The sequence below is a fragment of the Moschus berezovskii genome, chromosome 24 (genome assembly GCF_049115385.1).
Source record: "Moschus berezovskii isolate FMDL1 chromosome 24, NW_MosBer_1.0, whole genome shotgun sequence".
Lineage (NCBI taxonomy): Eukaryota > Metazoa > Chordata > Mammalia > Artiodactyla > Moschidae > Moschus > Moschus berezovskii.
This window is the reverse complement of record NC_142483.1, coordinates 46440939-46461132: the sequence shown is the minus strand read 5'-3', so window position 1 is coordinate 46461132 and position 20194 is coordinate 46440939. Positions and strand designations below refer to the sequence as shown.

Genomic DNA, 20194 nt, shown 5'->3' with positions numbered 1-20194 from the left:
GGCAGGGGATGGTGAGCGACAGAGAACCTGAGGTTAGGCTGTCAGGATGTACCTATTGGTGGCTTCAGTTCAGTTCAGTACAGTCACTCAGTCATGTCTGACTCTTTGCAACTCCATGAATCAAAGCACGCTAGGCCTCCCTGTCCATTACCAACTCCCGGAGTTCACTCAATCTCATGTCCATCGAGTCGGTGATGCCGTCCAGCCATCTCATTCTCTGTCGTCCCTGTCTCCTCCCGCCCCCAATCCCTCCCAGCATCAGAGTCTTTTCTAGTGAGTCAACTCGTTGCATGAGGTGGCCAGAGTATTGGAGTTTGAGCTTGAGCATCAGTCCTTCCAATGAACACCCAGGATTGATCTCCTTTAGAATGGACTGGTTGGATCTCCTTGCAGTCCAAGGGACTCTCAAGAGTCTTCTCCAGCACCACAGTTCAAAAGCATCAATTCTTCGGCGATCAGCTTTCTTCACAGTTAACTCCCACATCCATACATGACCACTGGAAAAACCATAGCCTTGACTAGACAGACCTTTGTTGGCAAAGTAATGTCTCTGCTTTTTAATATGCTATCTAGGTTGGTCATAACTTTCTTTCCAAGGAGCAAGCATCTTTTAATTTCTTGGCTGCAATCACCATCTGCAGTGATTTTGGAGTCCCCCAAAATAAAGTCTGACACTGTTTCCACTGTTTCCCCATCTATTTCCCATGAAGTGATGGGACCAAATGCCATGATCTTTGTTTTCTGAATATTGAGCTTCAAGCCAACTTTTCCACTCTCCTCTTTCACTTTCATCAAGAGGCTTTTTAGTTCCTCTTCACTTTCTGCCATAAGGGTGGTGTCATCTGCATATCTGAGGTTATTGATATTTCTCCCGGCAATCTTGATTCCAGCCTGTGCTTCTTCCAGCCCAGCGTTCCTCATGATGTACTCTGCATATAAATTAAATAAGCAGGGTGATAATATACATTCCAGTCCATTTTAATTCACTGATTCCTAGAATGTCTATGTTCACTTTTGCCATCTCCTGTTTGACCACTTCCAATTTGCCTTGATTCATGAACCTAACATTCCAGGTTCCTATGCAATATTGCTCTTTACAGCACCAGACCTTGCTTCTATCATCGGTCACATCCACAACTGGGTATTGGTTTTGCTTTTGCTCCATCCCTTTATTCCTTCTAGAGTTATTTCTCCACTGATCTCCAGTAGCATACTGGGCACCTACCGACCTGGGGAATTCCTCATTCAGTATCCTATCATTTTGCCCTTTGATACTGTTCATGGGGTTCTCAAGGCAAGTATACTGAAGTGGTTTGCCATTCCCTTCTCCAGTGGACCACATTCGGCTGTGGTCCATGTGATCAGATCAACTAGTTTCCTGTGATTATGATTTCAGTGTGTCTGCCCTCTGATGCCCCCTTGCAAATACCTACCGTCTTATTTGGATTTCTCTTACCTTGATCATGGTATATCTCTTCACAGCTGCTCCAAGAAAGTGCAGCCGCTGCACCTTACCTTGGATGAGGGGTATCTACTCAAGGCCTGACCTTGAACGTGGAGTAGCTCCTCTCGGCCCTCCTGCACCCGCGCAGACACCACCTATTGGACGTGGGGTAGCTCCTCAAGGCCACGCCTCTTTGCGTGGTCGGTTGCGCCCGGGGCCGGCGTCTCTCGTGTCTGTGGCACAGACGTTTCTCCTAAGGGTGAATTTAACTCAGATGACCATTATATCTACTACTGTGGGCAGGAATCCCTTAGAAGAAATGGAGTAGCCATCATGGTCAACAAAAGAGTCCGAAATGCAGTACTTGGATGCAATCTTAAAAAAGACGGAATGATTTCTGTTCGTTTCCAAGGCAAACCATTCAATATTACAGTAATCCAGGCCTATGCCCCAACCAGTAAAGCTGAAGAAGCCAAAGTTGAACGGTTCTATGAAGACCTACAAGACCTTTTAGAACTAACACCCAAAAAACATGTCCTTTTCATTATAGGGGACTGGAATGCAAAAGTAGGAAGTCAAGAAACACCTGGAGTAACAGGCAAATTTGGCCTTGGAGCACAGAATGAAGCAGGGCAAAGGCTAATAGAGTTTTGTCAAGAGAACACACTGGTCATAGCAAACACCCTCTTCCAACAACACAAGAGAAGACCCTACACATGGACATCACCAGATGGTCAACACCGAAATCAGATTGATTATATTCTTTGCAGCCAAAGATGGAGATACTCTATACAGTCAGCAAAAACAAGACCAGGAGCTGACTGTGGCTCAGATCATGAACTCCTTATTGCCAAATTCAGACTTAAATTGAAGAAGGTAGGGAAAACCACTAGACGATTCAGATATGATCTAAATCAAATCCCTTATGATTATACAGTGGAAGTGAAAAATAGATTTAAGGGACTAGATCTGATAGAGTGCCTGATGAACTATGGACGGAGGTTCGTGACATTGTACAGGAGACAGGGACCAAGACCATTCCCATGGAAAAGAAATGCAAAAAAGCAAAATGGCTGTCTGAGGAGGCCTTCCAAATAGTTGTGAAAAGAAGAGAAGCAAAAAGCCAAGGAGAAAAGGAAAGATATAAGCATCTGAATGCAGAGTTCAAAGAATAGCAAGGAGAGATAAGAAAGCCTTCCTCAGTGATCAATGCAAAGAAATAGAGGAAAACAACAGAATAGGAAAAACAAGAGATCTCTTCAAGAAAATTAGAGATTCCAAGGGAACATTTCATGCAAAGATGGGCTCGATAAAGGACAGAAATGGTATGGACCTAACAGAGGCAGAAGATATTAAGAAGAGGTGGCAAGAATACACGGAAGAACTGTACATAAAAGATCTTCACGACCAAGATAGTCACGATAACGTGATCACTGACCCAGAGCCAGACATCTTGGAATGTGAAGTCAAGTGGGCCTTAGAAAGCATCACTACGAACAAAGCTAGTGGAAGTGATGGAATTCCAGTTGAGCTATTTCAAATCTTGAAAGATGATGCTGTGAAAGTGCTGCACTCAATATGCCAGCAAATTTGGAAAACTCAGCAGTGACCACAGGACTGGAAAAGGTCAGTCTTCATTCCAATCCCAAAGAAAGACAATGCCAAAGAATGCTCAAACTACTGCACAATTGCACTCATCTCCCACGCTAGTAAAGTCATGCTCAAAATTCTCCAAGCCAGGCTTCAGCAATATGTGAACCGTGAACTTCCAGATGTTCAAGCAGGTTTTAGAAAAGGCAGAGGCACCAGAGATCAAATCGCCAACATCCGCTGTATCATGGAGAAAGCAAGAGAGTTTCAGAAAAACATCTATTTCTGCTTCATTGACTATGCCAAAGCCTTTGACTGTGTGGATCACAATAAACTGTGGAAAATTCTGAAAGAGATGGGAATACCAGACCACCTGACCTGCCTCTTGAGAAACCTGTATGCAGGTCAGGAAGCAACAGTCAGAACTGTACATGGAACAACAGACTGGTTCCAAATAGGAAAAGGAGTACATCAAGGCTGTATATTGTCACCTTGCTTATTTAACTTATATGCAGAGTACATCATGCGAAATGCTGGGCTGGAAGAAGGACAAGCTGGAATCAAGATTGCCGGGAGAAATATCAATAACCTTAGATATGCAGATAACACCACCCTTAAGGCAGAAAGTGAAGAGGAACTCAAAAGCCTCTTGATGAAAGTGAAAGAGGTGAGTGAAAAGGTTGGCTTGAAGCTCAACATTCAGAAAACAAAGATCATGGCATCTGGTCCCATCACTTCATGGGAAATAGATGGAAAAACAGTGGAAACAATGTCAGACTTTATTTTTTTGGGCTCCAAAATCACTGCAGATGCTGATTGCAGCCATGAAATTAAAAGACGCTTGCTCCTTGGAAGGAATGTTATGACCAACCTTGATCGTATATTAAAAAACAGAGACATTACTTTGCCAACAAAGGTCCGTCTAGTCAAGGCTATGGTTTTTCCCGTGGTCATGTATGGATGTGAGAGTTGGACTGTGAAGAAAGCTGATCGCCGAAGAATTGATGCTTTTGAACTGTGGTGATGGAGAAGACCCTTGAGAGTCCCTTGTACTGCAAGGAGATCCAACCAGTCCATTCTAAAGGAGATCGATCCTGGGTGTTCATTGGAAGGACCGATGCTAAAGCTGAAACTGCAATACTTTGGCCACCTCATGCGATGAGTTGACTCACTGGAAAAGGCTCTGATGCTGGGAAAGGTTGGAGGCGGGAGGAGAAGGGGACGACAGAGAATGAGATGGCTGAATGGCATCACCGACTCTGTGGACATGAGTTTGAGTGTACTCCGGGAGTTGGTGATGGACAGGGAGGCCTGGCATGCTGTGATTCATGGGGTCGTGGAGAGTTGGACACGACTGAGCGACTGAACTGAACTGAACTGACAATATACAACCTTGACGTACTCCTTTTCCTATTTGGAACCAGTCTGTTGTTCCATGTCCAGTTCTAACTGTTGCTTCCTGACCTGCATACAGGTTTCTCAAGAAGCAGGTCAGGTGGTCTGGTATTCCCATCTCTTTCAGAATTTTCCACAGTTTATTGTGATCGACACAGTCAAAGGTTTTGGCATAGTCAATGAAGCAGAAATAGATGTTTTTCTGGAACTCTCTTGCTTTCTCCATGATCTAGCAGATGTTGGCAATTTGATCTCTGGTGCCTCTGCCTTTTCTAAAAATTGGTGGCTTAGAGAGCCTCAAGTAACCCCTGCTGTGGAAGCTTCGACTTTTAATGTCTGCAGCCACAAGTTGTCTCCTTGACCTCAGGGAAAGGCCAGGCCACGCTAGGGTGGATCCATCGAAATGCAAATGAGTGTCTGTGTCTGGGTGGGGAGGGAATTGCAGATATTTGAGTTCACTACAATAGGAGTCCTTGGCTGCTTGGGGGATCCTTGTGTGTGTGTGTGTGTGTGCGTGTGCGCACGTGTTCACGCATGTGCAATTACTGCCTCAGTCGTGGCCGACTCTTTGGGATCCCATGGACTGTAGCCCGAACCCTACAACCTTTCAATGTTCAGTATGTAAATGCTGTCTTAAAACTGCTGTCTTCAGTACAGTTCCCCGCCATCCGTTGGGCCAGATTCTCCCCACATCCAGATCCCCTGGCTTTCTCTCCCCAGATCTCTAGCGGGGTGCAGACGTGCCAAGCAGCATGCAACCAGGGATCTGGGAGACTAGCTTCTTCTGAAGTAGACTTTCCAGCAATCATCTTGTTTTGATTCACCTTCACCGCCACCTCTGAAGGTGCTTTGGTAGCACCAGTTTCAGGATGTGTTGGGGTGACTTCTGCAGGGTAAATCATGATAAATCTTGCCCTTCTCCTTCCATTTAGAATTCAGACTTCGTGGTCCCCTAAGGCCATTGCCACTCACTCATCTGTTTTCTAACTTCCCAAATTTTACCTAATCAATGCCTCCTGTCCAGTTCTCTTTATCCTTATCAGTTTGTCCCTTAAAGAGCTTTTTACTGTTGTTTTTTGTGAGGCGGAGAGGAATGACCGGTGTTTCATCCACTATGTTTAGATGAACACAGCTTTGCTTTTCTAAACTGAATTGTTTGACTCCAAGCCAGCCCCCAGGTCAGTTACCCAACATCAGATAGAAAGCCCAGCTTAACTCACCTCTGAAAGCCTTGGCTTTTGAAAGCAGAGGCTTTTATTCTCTCTTGGCAGGAAGAGGCCAACTTTCCAGGTTTACTTTCTTGCTTGGAGAATGGTGGTGAAGACAGAAATAACTCTTGTTCTCTGAGGCTTCTGTAGCAGCAGGGACAGAAGTCTGGTTCACACACTCATGTGGTCAGCTGCACCCAGGTTTGAATCCCACCTCTGCCACTTAGCTATGAAGCTGTGAGGACGTGACCTGAACTCCCTGGGCCTCAGTTTCCTCAATGCCTTCCCTACAGGAGGTTGCTGGGAGTAGACGAGCTGTCACGGGTCAAATAGCTGGCATGGACCAGGCACAGGAGGTGCTCCATCATGTTGGCTACAGATGACCTCATGGAGGTTCCTGGAGGGAGGGCCTCTGTGCCTCCAAGACGGTTCCATCCCTGCCACAGGCTTGGCTGCCCAGCTCCTCCCTCATCCTCTTGAGACCCAGGCAACCTGCTGGGATGGACTTTATGCCCCGTGATTGTCAGGAAATGTCCCATGACATCCCCACTCCCCCTGCCATGGCAAGGCCCCTTTATTTCTTATTCAACCCACAGATTGCCCATCTGATAAACTTGCTAAAGGCAAAATTAAAGGTTTAATTTTTCTATTTCAGAGTCCAGGGTTTGTTATTGTTTAGTTGCTAAGGCATGTATGACTCTTGTGACCCCATGGAGCTATAGCCCATGAGGCTCCTCTATCCATGGGATTTTCCCGGGCAAGAATACTGGAGTGGGTTGCCATGCCCTCCTCTGGGGAATCTTGCTGATCCAGAGGGCAAACCCGTGTCTCCTGCGTTACAGGCAGATTCTTTAGCTGAGAAGCCTGATTCCAAGGGTAGCTTTGCTGTAGCCCTCCCGAGGACCAGTCTTAAAGGCATTTTATGGCTGAGCTCTCCTCATGGCAGGCATCTCTCCAGTAGAGCTTAACTGTCTCCAGGGCTCCACAGCTGATGTGCAGAAGTCACACTGGGCCTGCAGAACTGGAGCCAGAGGCTGCGCTTTGGTCACTTGAGCAAGTGGTAGCTCCAAGGAGGCATCAGTTCCCGAGACCTCCTCATGCTCCTTCCTCTCAGCCAGCCGTGTTACCCGTCCTCAGAGTGCTGCGGCCCAACCATTACTGGCTGTGCGCAGATGGAGCGACAGAGGTAATGGAGAGCTACCTAAAGAAGGTGCTGGAGACGCAAAGTGCTGCAGGCATTTAATGATTGTGGGGCTAAAGAATAGTGCTACGTAATCGCTATCAAAATACACGCACTGCCCTGTTTTTAGCACTTTAGTAAAATTCACCACAACTCTTTGGGGTCGGTACCATTGTCACACCCATTTTTCAGGGGAGGAAACTGACATTATGTAACACACTCATTAGTGATGGAGCGGTGTTTGGACCAAGAGAGTCCAGCTCCTCCAGGGTGTCCTTCAGGACCCTGCCTTTCTTTGCTAAGTACTCACCGAGGGAGAAGGAAGCCCATCATCCCCTGTGTCTCACCTGGGATCAGGTTCCCAGCTCGTGTAACGAAGAGACAGATCCAGGAATTCCTCAGGTCTTCTAAAGCCCTTTCCTGGAACTGGCTTCCCCATGTCATCTGGGAACATCAGGAATGCTTTTGGATAAGCACCGAGGGCCTTAGCTGATCCTTCTGTCCTGTGTTCCCGTATTCCCAGGCCTGGCTCCTGTGTGCTGGGAAAGCACTTGGGATTCCAAAAGAGTTGGAATCCCTGCTCTTTTATTAGTTGGTATGCCACCTGGCGCAAATGACTGAGTCTTTCTGAACCTCAATTTCTTCATCTGTAAAAAATGGGCATGGTGAGAATTCCTCCTTCCTTTCCAGGGTTGTGAGAATGTCTGGGAACAGCATCCTTCTCACCACGTAGTGGAAAACACTAAACAAGTGTGAGATGAGTGATGTGGTGGAGTCCTTGGGGAGTGACAACCAGCTGCTCCTTGGCTTTCCGTACTCTGACTGCACCCCTTCAAGCTTAGGTAGATAGATGCCCTGGAAGTAGGCAAGGCCAGTTCTGTGGAAGAATTTGGGTGGTCAAAACTGGTTGAGGGCAAATAATTGTATTATTTGCACCGTGAGACAGTGAGTTGCTTAAGGACAGAGCCAAGCCTTCTTCGCGTTCACATCCCTGTCTCCTGGTCCAGCGCCTGGCCGATAGGGGTGGTCAGAATAAAAGGCTAAGGTTGTGATGTAGCAGATTTTGTCTAGGGAGGAGCACTTTTCCATACCACAGCCCTACACCATCCCTTTGGAGGAAGTTGCCTGCCTCCATCCCTTTTGATGCCACCATCCCTTTGGAGGAAGTTGCCTGCCCTAGGTGCCTTGAAACCCCACACTGGCGCCCCAAGGGTCTCAGGAGAGACTGACAGCACCTGACTCTCCCTGCATCCTCCGCTTCACAGCGCTCTAATATCGTGCTGGTTTCCAGGCAGGCAGTTGTAAGTAACTGGCCATCCTGATCAGTGTGAGGTGATACCTCATTACAGTTTTGATTTGCATTTCTCTAATACTAATAAGCAGTGTTGAGCATCTTTTCATGTACTTTATGGCCATCTGTATATCTTCTTTCCTGGAGGAGAGCACAGCAACCCACTCCAGTATTCTTGCCTGGAGAATCCCATGGACACAGGAGTCTGGAAGGCTACAGTCCATAGCATCATTTAGAGTCAGGCACAACTGAAGCGACTTAGCATAGCACATGTCTTCTTTGGAGAAATGTCTGTTTAGATCTTCTGCTCATTTTTTGATTTTTTTTTTTTTTTGGTATTGAGTTGTATGAGATGTTTGTGTATTTTGAAGATTAATCCCTTATCAGTTGTGTCATATGTGAATTTTCTCTCCCATTCTGTAGGTTGTCTTTTCATTTTATTTATGGTTTCCAAAGCTTTTAAGCTTAATAAAGTTCCGCTGTTTATTTTTGTTTTTGTTTCCATTACTCTAGGAGGTGAACCCAAAAGAGATATTGCTACAGTTTGTGTCAAAGAGTGTCCAGTCTGTGTTTTCCTCTAAGAGTTTTATAATATCTGGTCTTATAGTATCTGGTTTAGGTCTTTAATTGATTTTGAGTTCATTTTTGTGTATGGTGTTAGATGTTCTAATTTCATTTTTTTACATGTAACTGTCCAGTTTTCCCAGCACCACTTATTGAAGAGACTGTCTTTTCTCCATTGCATATTCTTGCCTCGTCTGTCATGGATTAATTGACCACAGATGTGTGGGTTTATTTCTGGAATTTCTATCCGGTTCCATAGATCTGTATTTCTGTTTTTGTGCTGGTATCGTACTCTTTTGATTACTGTAGCTTTGTAGTATAGTCTGAAGTCAGGAAGTCTGTAACTCTTAATTTCTGCAGTTTCAAATTCATCATGTTAGGACATACTTTGTGAGATTCTGAGTGTGCTTGGTACATGGTATATGCTTGGTAAGTGGCTATTGTTGATAAGGTCTGCTACATTCACTTCTCAAGTCAGATATGTTCAATTTCCTGGCTACAGTCTTCAGAATGCTTGAGCTGAAAGGAACTCTGGCACCATCTTCTTTTGGAAGGGGCAGGAGAACCACCTGCGTGGTTCTGAGATGAAGCCCTAGACCTAATTTGAGGATAACAGATTATTAGAAACCCGCTTCTGATGTTACCTCTCAAATATGCCCAGATTGGAGTGGGTCAAATGGTGGCATTTTCTAACTGATATTCTTCTGTTTATTAAAGTAGGACATGAGACACAACAAAGTTATTTTCATTTTGAAAGAAAATTAAATATAGCCTGAAAGCACTTTCAGTTCAGTTCAGTTCAGTCGTTCAGGCATGTCCAACTCTTTGCGACTCCATGAATCACAGCACGCCAGGCCTCCCTGTCCATCACCAACTCCCGGAGTTCAGCCAAACTCATGTCCATAGAGTCAGTGATGCCATCCAGCCATCTCATTCTCTGTCGTCCCCTTCTCCTCCCGCCCCCAACCTTTCCCAGCATCAGAGTCTTTTCCCTCAATTTAACCAGTGCAAAAAGGCTGACACCTAGCATTGACCTCACTCACGCCTCATTTTACACTTGAGCTGACCAGTCCCAAAAAGCTAAGCCTTTGAGAGCAGGGCCCACCCCCAAGGCCCCGTGTGGTCCCCCGGAATCAGGACTGGGGCAAGGGCTGTGGACGGCAGCCCCCTTCCAGGGTGACCCGGCTACTAGGTCACTGGCTGTGGAGCCAGTTGGCCTGGGTTCACCTCACGATGCTGCTGTCTGTCAGCGTTGCTGCTGCTCCCGCTAAGTCACTTCAGTCGTGTCCGACTCTGTGTGACCCCACAGACGGCAGCCCGCCAGGCTCCCCCGTCCTTGGGATTCTCCAGGCAAGAACACTGGAGTGGGTTGGGTCCCCTCAATTCTCTGTGCCTTGTTTTCCTCACTGTAAAATGGGATAATAATCCTCATACCTATCTCATAAGACTGGCATACAGATTAAATGAGTTAATAGAAGTAAAGTTCTCCAAACAGTCCCAGGCTCATAGTGAACACTGAATAAATGTTAGTTATCATTCCTTTGGGTTTTCCCCCTCCTGGAGATTGGCCGGGCCAGAAATTACAGGGGCAGAAGTCCTTTCTTATCTTGAAGTTGCTGATGTGGAGGGAAAATCACAGCTTGCAAAGGAGCTGAGCAAGGGGCCTGGCGGGGTGGTGGCTTAGGAGCTAGGCAGCCTGGGGTTCTGCCCACAGTGGAACAAATGCTTCCAGCCTCCATGGCCCAGAGATCCCCTGGGAGAGGGAGGCTGTGTGCCGGGAAGGTCCAGTGAGCCCTGCCTGTCGCTTTGCCCCCAGAGTCTTGTGCCCACCCAGCTCTCCCTTCCTGGGGTTAGATTCTGAGTTCAGCCAAGGGAAGCAGAATCTGAGCAGGTCCAGCCTGCGGTGATACTCACAGCATCAACATGTGGTTTTAATCCAGCCCTCTGAAAATATGCTTATGTATTCCCTCTCACCCCGGCCATGGTTTTGTTATGAAAATCATTTGGCTGATCTTTAAAAAATGGAACAGAAATTCCACATTGCAAAATCTCTGCCAGTCTCAGCCAAAGTCTGAGTCGTGGTGAACCAGCGATCAGCCAGGGGGGTTGTGTCATTGAGGGGAGAGGTCGGGGGAAATGACAGAGGGGCTGTCATTCCTTTGGTGGAGACTAAACCAGGGCCAACTGTGACTTTTATCCGTCCCCTCCCTGCATACACGTACATCATGTGGCTTCTCTCCACCCCTTCTCCCACCCAGGACACCTCCATCGAGAAGCACTTCGCAGGTGCTCTGCGATTCTGTCTGCTGTGCTGGGGAGAGGACCACGCAGTCTCTACATTCTCCCCACTGGCCCTGCCCTGCGTGTTATGCCACCTGCCATGGCAGTTCAGCACAGGACCGGGTTTTTGTCATCTTTTTTTGACCTCTGGGAGTTGAGAAAAGATGGCTCTGCCTCCATCCCTGCCAGCCAGTTCCTGTGACAGCCCTGGGCTGTCAGGGTTCACAGCAGGACATTCTGGGAGGTGGTCTGGGGACGGGATAAGTAGGGCCCCAAAGTGAGGCCAAGTCCTGACAAATTTTCCCAAAGTAGAAGGGAATTTCTTTCCCTGTGGCCCGTCAGAAATGAGAAAGAGTCTCCCGCTGGTGGTTTCAGTACAAACTGTAATCGAGTCCTTTTCCCCAAATGTTTCTGGCTTCTCAAACTGTGTCTGTGCAAAGGCTACCAGCATATGTTGGAATTTTTCCCAAAAGTTCTTCTCAAAAGGCCTCTCCAGTTTTCATTTGACTGAAGGGGTCCTCCGGGCCATCTGCCCATGTCATGGGGGGACACTGATCATGGAATATGTCTGTGACCTGGCTGCACTGTCATCATCGTCAGAGCCAGCCATGCCTCTGTAGTGATACCGCCTTGCCCTTACTAGTCAAGGGGAGGGCGCCCTGCTTGATTATTAAACCACTTTCCTGCTTTCTGAGCAAGGGCACACACTGAGCCCCAAAGAAGTCACCCAAGGATCTGAACGAGTTAGGCTTCGCTTTGATCACGCTGCATAGCAAACAGCCCACAGTCGCGATGGTTCCCAACGGTGTACACCCTCATCTTGGTTGCAGGGCTGTGGGTTCACCGGGCCCAGTGGGTGTGGCTGGGTTGGGTCCAGGCTGGGCACTGGGTTCAGGTCTGCTCCGGTGCCTCGCCTGGGACATGCTCCTGTCATGGTGGAGCACGAGTCTGCAAGGTGGCTAGCACCACACAAGCACAGGCGAAGCCGCCAGCAGGACGCAGCCTGTGTTTTGTCCACTTGCATTCCACTGGCAGAAGCAAGTCACACGACCAAGGTCAAAGACAGTGAAGAAGTATGTCCCACATTCAGAGAAGCCGTGGCAGGATGAGGAGGAAGAATAGGGAACAAGCGATTCCATCTGTGATGCCGTCTTTTACTTCATGCTGAAGAGCCGTCTCACCGCCTCATGGAGCCGATGATGGGGAGTTTGGTGGTGACTCCTGTGTCCAGCCCAGCGCAGCTTCTCACGGAGCTGGGCCCTTCACTACTCCCCTGGATCCCCTTCCTACTATTGTTGTTTAGTCACTAAGTCGTGTCTGACTCTTTTGTGACCCCGTGGACCATCCTCTGTCCATGGGATTTCCTAGGCAAGAATACAGGAGTGGGTTGCCATTTCCTACTCCAGGGGATCTTCCTGACCCAGGGATTGAACCCACGTCTCTGGCATCTCCTGCATTGGCAGACGGATTCTTTACCACTGAGCCACCAGGGAAGCCCCCCTACAGTTGTTAGGGAACCCCAAATCTCTGTCGTTCCTTTTAGCCTTCGTGCATGTGTCCTTCCTAGCTCCCACCCTTTCTCTCCTCAGCTCCCCACACACTTTAAACCCAAGTGATTCCTTCCTGTCCCATCCTGGGTTATCTCTGGACGGAGGCTTTGCAGCGCGAGACCTTTCTTACTGCCCAGGTGGCCTTCTCCTAGCTTACACTTGTGGCTTTATGATGCAAGAGTTTCTCTTTCTGTCTCTACCTTGAGCTGTGCTCCCAAATGTCCCCATTGCAATATGCCAAACTCCAGGAAGGAGTGGTGCTGGATGTTTTTCAGATCGCTGGAAAATAGGAGTTCAGAAAGCGGGGACAGAAACCCCGATCCCACCATGTAAATGTACCAAACCATGTAGTGGGACCTTTCTATATTTTGACTCTTTTATTTTCCTCATGTCAATCTTTGTAAGGAGGGATTATCTCGTTTTCCCCCGTTTTATAACGGAGGAAATAGGGCAGAGCGGCTGTGTATCTTACCGATTGTAACACAGCCCAGAAGGGCCACAAGCTGATCTGGAATCTGAATGTGTCTTCCCCAGAGCTTTTCTGGCTCCTCTCTTTCTCCACCCCTCTTCCTCTGCAGCTGTGAGCGGGTGGGGCTGCTGGGGAAGAGGGCATCTTCTCTGAGGAATCAAGGGGGAGTCTTGGTGAAAGGGTGGGAGGATTTGAGGAGGAGACGCAGAGCAACTGTAGAACCATCTTCTTTCCCTCCTGCCGCCAGCATCGCGAGCGCGTCTCCCATCATGTATTAGATTGGCGGGGGGCGGGTTCCGCTGGCGCGTGTGCAGCGGTGGGGGCGGTTAGGTTCCATCAGCTGACTTTCTAGGACATGAGGCATCATTCTCTTTACGCCTTTCTCTGATGTGCTCTGTATTTTTCAGCTGAATATTTCTCCTCAGAGGATGTTTTTACAGTTCGGTCAAAGCAGGTATTTTTTTTTCCCCCCAAGCTTTACTTGGGTGGCCCTGCAGGGACATCTGCTCACAGTCATTTTGAACCTTTCTCTCTGCACAACTGCACAATTGCCAGCTTTCCCCAGGTTGTCCAAGGCCAAGTGAGGCCAAGAGAAGGATCAAAACAGCCTGTCTTCTTGAAACATTTTAAAAAGATGATTTATGTTTCCCTAGTGGCATCCAGAACTTTGAGAATCTAGACTATGAATCCAACTTGAAAACCTATTTTTTTTTTCTTTTCAGAAGGGAGAAAAAGAAACCCAAGCAGACTTCTTTGTCCATGGCCACTCCTACTTTTAATTAAAAATGCTGTTCTGGCCAGCCTGTGATTCTGGGCAAGTGAGCACTTTGGACTTTTCTGTTTTCTCTTCTGTACAATAGGAATTGAGTCATTCCCGTTTCCCTACATTGTTTTACGGATTAAAGGAGAGAATAACTCATAACCAACTGAAAAGTTAACATCAGTAATGGGACCTGCAGTTGGCTGAATCTGGGGATGTGGAGCCCATGATTATGGAGGACCAGCTGCATTATTTCCGTTTTTCACAGTGCTTCTCTATGCAAGCGTTCCACATGTATGTTCAGTCGCTTCAGTCGTGTCCAAATCTTTTGCGACCCCCAGGCTCTGCTGTCCATGGAATTTTCCAGGTCGGAATACTGGAGTTGTGTTGCCATTTCCTCCTCCAGGGAATCTTCCCAGCCCAGGGATCTAACCCACCTCTCCTGCAGCTCCTGCATTGGCAGATGGATTCTTTACCACTGGGCCACCTGGGAAGTGTATTACACATCTCTGTGTGCTTTTAGTAGTAATAAAATCCTTATTAAAACATATCTAATAAATAAGGACAACAATTTAGACTCTCACTTCAAAAGGATCATCCACTAAAGAAAGGCATCTTAGAGAGAGACAAGGGCCATCTGTTTTATAGACTAGAGGCTCAATCCCTTGGGGGCATATCCTGTGGCAATATATAGAATGCCATTCAGAATTGTCTCTCTGAAGGATGGAGGCTGGGTGTTTACCCACTGACTTTTTTTTATAGCATTAAAAAATCCATTTGTTTTTGGCCGTGCTGGCTCTTTGTTGCTGCTTGGGCTTTCTGTAGCTGGCGTGTGTGGGCTTCTCCTTGTGGTAGCTTCTCTTGTTGAGGAGCACGGGCTCTAGGGTGCACGGGCTTCACTAATTGTGGTTCCCTGGCTCTAGAGCCCAGGCTTACTAGTTGTGGTACATGGTCTTAGCTGCTCCATGGAATGTGGGATCTTCCCGGACCAGGGATTGAACCAGTCTCCTGCAGTGGCAGGCGGATTCTTTATCACTGAGCCACCAGGGAAGCCCTAGCCACTGACTTTTGTCCTCTGTTGGTTGAGGGTTGTCCCTAAAGGTGTTAATTTCCTCTGTGCCTCCCTGATAGTGGGCAAGAAAGCAGGGAATGATTCTGGGGCTTGAGGTGGGAAGCTGGCAATGTGCAGGGGGGACTGTCCACTGTGAGGGAAGCTGGCATCAGCCAGGGGTCCAGGGGAACATAACACAGGGCACAAAAGCATCTTCCATAGAGAGGAGGCCCCTGGAGCCCCAAATAAGGAAGATCTCCAGAACTGGAGGAGCCCTGCTGAGGATATATCTGAAGGAAAAGAAATCATATCTTGAATAGATATCAGCACTGCCATGTTCACTGCAGCCTTATTCACAGTCGCCAAGACATGAAAATAACCTATGCATCTCTCAATGGATGAATGGATACAGAAAATGCATACATGCATATGACGCAATATTATTCAGCTATGAAAGAAAGAAGGAAGTCATGCCATTTGCAGCAAACATGGATAAACCTGGAGGACATTGAGCTAAGTGAGATAATCCAGACAGAGAAAGACAAATACCGTGTAGTATCATTTGTATGTTCAGTTCAGTTCAGTCGCTCAGTCATGACTCTCCGCGACCCCATGAATCACAGCACGCCAGGTAGAATCTTTTTTAAAAAAAAAGACTTTCAGCTATAAAATAAGTTCTGAGGATCTAATGTACAGCATGGTGACTGTAGTTAGTAATACTGTATCATTTACTTGATATTTGCAAAAACAGTAGATCTTAAGCGTTCTTACTACACACAGGAAAAGGTCTGTGTAAAGGAATGGACGTGTTAACTAACTATGGTGAACATTTCACAGTCTATGTGTGTATCAAATCGTCATGTTCAATAACTTAAATATACACAGTTGTTATTTTTTGTTAGTTATACCTCGTTAAAGCTGGGGAAACAATGGGGGAAAAAAGGAAGAAAAAGAAAGAATTCTTAGGGCTCCTAGGCAGGGAGCCAGTCGAATCTTAGATTTCTCCACAGCATCATCTGATGTTAGAAAACTGTAGAGCAGGACCTACAAGCTATTCCAAGAAGGTAATTGTGAGCAGTATTTTCTATCTCGCCAAACTCTTTAAGGTACGAATGCAATAGAAAAATAGTTTTGAACATGTAAGAACCCAGAGACTATTGTTCCCATGAGTACTTCTTGAGAAAATTATGGAGTTTTAACTTCAATCAACCAATAAATAATGAAAAACTAGGGCAAAGGGGACAGGAGTATGCAAAGAATATACCTAACTGAAGAACTAAGACCAAAGAAATATGTATATTGGAGTAATAGAGTAGGAGGGACATGATTTATATCCTAACAATACAGAAATGACACAAATATAAAACTTTGGAAGGTGAATGAAGGAAAAGGTGGGAGAAACAATAAACATGCTATTCATGAGCCAAAGACTGTCATTTAAAGCTGACAAAATATAGTCGAAATGTAAGCATTTTTAATTGTACAAAGGCAAACATTTAAAAAGATAATACTAATGGTTAAAGGGTTTCCCTGGTGGCTCAGACAGTAAAGAATCCACCTGCAGTGCTGGAGACCTGGGTTCGATCCCTGGGTTGGGAAGATCCCCTGGAGGAGGGCATGGCAACTCTCTTCAGTATTCTTGCCTGGAGAATCCCGTGCACAGAGGAGCCTGGCGGGCTGCCGTCCACGGAGTCACAAAGAGTCAGGCATGACCGAGTGACTAAGCACAGCACAATGATGAAAACTGAATAGCGATCGAATGGTAGGGAATGGGGAAGAGGAAATATGCTAATTTTATAATCGTTCTTACTAGGATTTAAGAGCTGGTGTTTAAAGAACCAGACATTTAAGGGTATATAGTCATGAAGGGTCCAATTATTAGGATTCAAATAAAAGTTTCTTAAATGTCATAAGGAATATGCACCATGAAAAAAGTCAAGGTAACTGAAAACATAGTGAAAGACTTCAAAAATTATAAATACAGAAAATATACCATGAAATATCATGGCAGAACAAAGACTAAACATGTATGGAATCTCAAGTGATGGAACTGGGCTAAATCCACCCAGTGAGAGAAGAACACAGAGCTGGGCCAGGCTCGGAACAGGAACCGGAAGCTTTCGGTGGCTGGGCAGGCGCTCCCTCCCATCTGGTGTCTGATTTGGGGCTGTCTGTCCTCTCTCCCTGCAGACTCACTCACAGTAGACTGTGGTCAGTGCTGTCATCGGTAGCTGGTCTGCCATGTGCCCCTGACCTCAGGTTCATGACCAGAACAAAGTCAACCTTGCTGACCTGTCACAAGCTCTGGTTCCTGGGGGCAGGGTAGGGGCTGAGGGGCTGTCTGGCCTTGTGAAGGTCAGGGTCCTGGGTGGCCCCATCAGCTCTGGTCCAGGGTCAGGGTGCCTGGACTGATGTCACTGCTGGAGTGTGTGTGTGGGGGGGGCGGGGGGTGGATGGAGGTGGTGCTCCAGGCTCACAGTTACAGGGGCCCCAGAGTACAGTGGCTTGAACAACCCTTGCCAGTTCTGCCCCCATGGGCTCACGCAAGCTCCCAAGCTCCTTCCTTCTGGTGGCCCCTTGGTGCCCACAAATCAGTTTCCAGGTGGTACTGACGCTGCTGGTCCTGAGACCACGTGTTGAAAAACTACTGCCCCAGGATATGTCCTTTGCCAACCGTTTCAAGCTGACTCGGCCACACATGGGCCCAGAGAGGCGAGCCAGGGCAGCCAACTTCCTTTTGAACAGATGGGGCGAATAAAAGTGGCTGCTTCAGGCCCTGGGCAAGGACTTAGTCCCAGGGTCACACTTGGCTGCCAGGGAGGCTGGGAAAGGCCATCTGCAGCCGGGTGGCTGTGTGCCCCGGAAAGGGACGGGCATGTTTGTGGGAGACACTGCAAGCCCACAGAGGGGGATGACGTGGAGACGAGAAGACAGGGGCCAGCACTCGGCGTGGGGAACAGATAGGGAAATGCTCTTACCATGTTCGGAGATCTGAGTCATAGGAGCAGTTTACTCAGAGGGGAGAAGCCTGGTCTCCCCGCAGGCCTGTCCTGGGAGACAGAGAGGGCTGAGCGCTGAAGCAGGAGCGCAGCCGCCCGCTCCTGTCTTGAGGAAAGCTGGGTGTCACGGCCTCCACCCCCTGGCCCAGGCTTCACTCTTCTCCCTCCTTGTTCGCCCAAGATGTTCCTTCATTCACCATCCCATTATTTTGCGGGTCAGGGCTGATGTTTTCGAGGTCCTAAGCTTTTTTTTTTTCTACCCTCATCCCCCAGGCATCTTGGCTCTGGAGAAAGCTGCGTGGCAAGAGGCGGTTGGCGATGGCATTCTGCCTCTTAACGACTCTGTCTGTGGTGACTGTCACCCGCTTGCCCCCACAGCGCCCAGCCACTGGCCCAGACCCTGGCCCCATGGAGCCCCAGGGGGTGGCTGACGCCCCTGCCCCCCAGAGTCGGCAGGCTCTGAGCTCCAGCTGGAGGCAGCAGGCAAGAAGGTTGAGGAGAAGCTGGGCCTTGCCCGGGAGCTCCAGCCTTGTGTGTGCTGAGGAGCACGGCCACAGAGGGCACGTGGACAGCAGCAGACCGTCCCCAGGGAAGGAGAGCAGCCATCCAGGGAGGATCGGGACTGACATTACTTTGGCACCTCCAGAAGACCTGAGACTCAGTACCCGGCATCTTGTGCTCCTGCAGGGGGAGGCAGTCAGGGGTCCAGGAGTCAAAGACGTGGACCCACCCTGGCACCACGGTCCCCTCCCGGAGGCACCAAATGAAACAAGCACCCCCGGTGGCCTCCTCACAGGGCATGACATGTCAGCCTTACAGACTCGGAGAGCTACTGCTGGACTGACCCTCCAGCCTCCTCCAGAAGGTGGAGGTCTGCCAGGAGTGGGGAACAGAGCCTGGACTGGTGGCCAACAAGTGAGGGGTCCTGCCCCTACCAAAGGGGCTCATTGGTGGCCTGGCTCTGTTAGGGAGCTGCAAGGGTCTGTCTGGTGTGACACTGAGACCCCTGGGCTGTCGAGTGGCTTCAGGACCGGCGAGCAGGTACCCCCGTGGCTCACAGAGCAGGATGTGCAGACCCTCCAGCTTCTGGCCCAGGGGGAGGTGGTGGGCAAAGCCCGGGTGCCCGGCCATGGGCAGGTGCTGCTAGTCGGTTTCTCCAGCGAGGGGGTCCTTCAGGATGCAGCTCCTGGGCTCAGTCAGCTCTGCTCCCAGGGGCTCTGTGGCTTGATCAAGAGGCGCGGGGACCTGTCCGAGGTCCTGTCCTTCCACGTAGACCGCGTGCTGGGGCTGCGCCGGAGCCTGCCCGCGGTGGCCAGGCACTTCCACAGCCCGCTGCTGCCCTACCGCTACACGGACGGCGGCGCCCGGCCAGTCATCTGGTGGGCGCCTGACGTGCAGCACCTGGGTGACCCGGAGGATGACCAGAACTCTCTGGCTTTGGGCTGGCTGCAGTACCAGGCCCTGCTGGCACGTGGCTGTGGCCGACCCAACCATGCCCCATGCCTGGGCATCCACCACGCCGAGTGGGCACGCCTGGCCCTCTTTGACTTCCTGCTGCAGGTAGGCGGGGCCTGGAGGGGTGGGCGGGGCGCCGCGGAGGCGAGGACTCTAGGTGAGCTGAGACATTGGAGGCCTGCGTGAGGGTGGATGGTGACTCTCGCCCTAACCCTTGTCTTCTGCTTTCGTTTGTTTGTTTACCTTTTTTTTTTTATGCTTAACTTTTTATTTTAATCCTTGTCTTTTGACCACCCAGCACCCTTTTTTTGTTATTTTTCTGCCTTGTGTTCATTCATCCATTGGTGTGCTGAAAGCCAGTTCGTATGGACTCTTTCTTGAATTTCAGGCATTTTATGATCCTGTTGTGAAACACAGGCATTATTAAAGTTGAAATTACGTAAACCAACAATATAATAAGTTATATTAGAAACAAAGGTAATCAATACTCTGAACCCATTACTTCACAATTATTTTACATTTTATTGTTATCTGAGCTCTTGAGGTTCTTTGCATCTACCTAGTAAATACTGTGTAGTGCTGAGCTACCGCATGTCTCTTGCTGACTCCACATTCATGCCTGTTGGTAGCTTGAAACAGGCCAGGGTAGGAGTATTTATGGGGCTTCCCAGGTGGTGCTAGTGGTAAAGAACCTGCTTGCCCATGTAGGAGTCATAAGAGACACAAGTTCAATCCCTGAGCTGGGAAGATCCCTGGAGGAAGGCTGGCAGCCCATTCCACTGTTCTCTCCTGGAGAATCCCATGGACAGAGGAGCCTGGCAGGCTGTAGTCCATAGGGTCACACAGAGTCAGACACAACTGAAGTGACTTAGCACGCATGCAGGCAGGAGTAGTTATACCTTGGGAATCAGGGAATTCTACAGATCAGGACTCCTCCCTACTGCCAGAGAGCTGGTAG

At 48.5% G+C, this 20194-nt stretch overlaps 1 protein-coding gene across 1 annotated transcript in view; it reads left to right on the top strand.

The window, feature by feature from the left end:
• Positions 1–20194, top strand: part of GASK1A (golgi associated kinase 1A) — a 57243-nt gene that overhangs the window by 19579 nt on the left and 17470 nt on the right. The window contains exon 2 of the mRNA XM_055414511.2: positions 18055–19341. Within this exon, the coding sequence (XP_055270486.2) occupies positions 18055–19341 (1287 nt within the window). The remainder of the gene's footprint in view (positions 1–18054; positions 19342–20194) is intronic.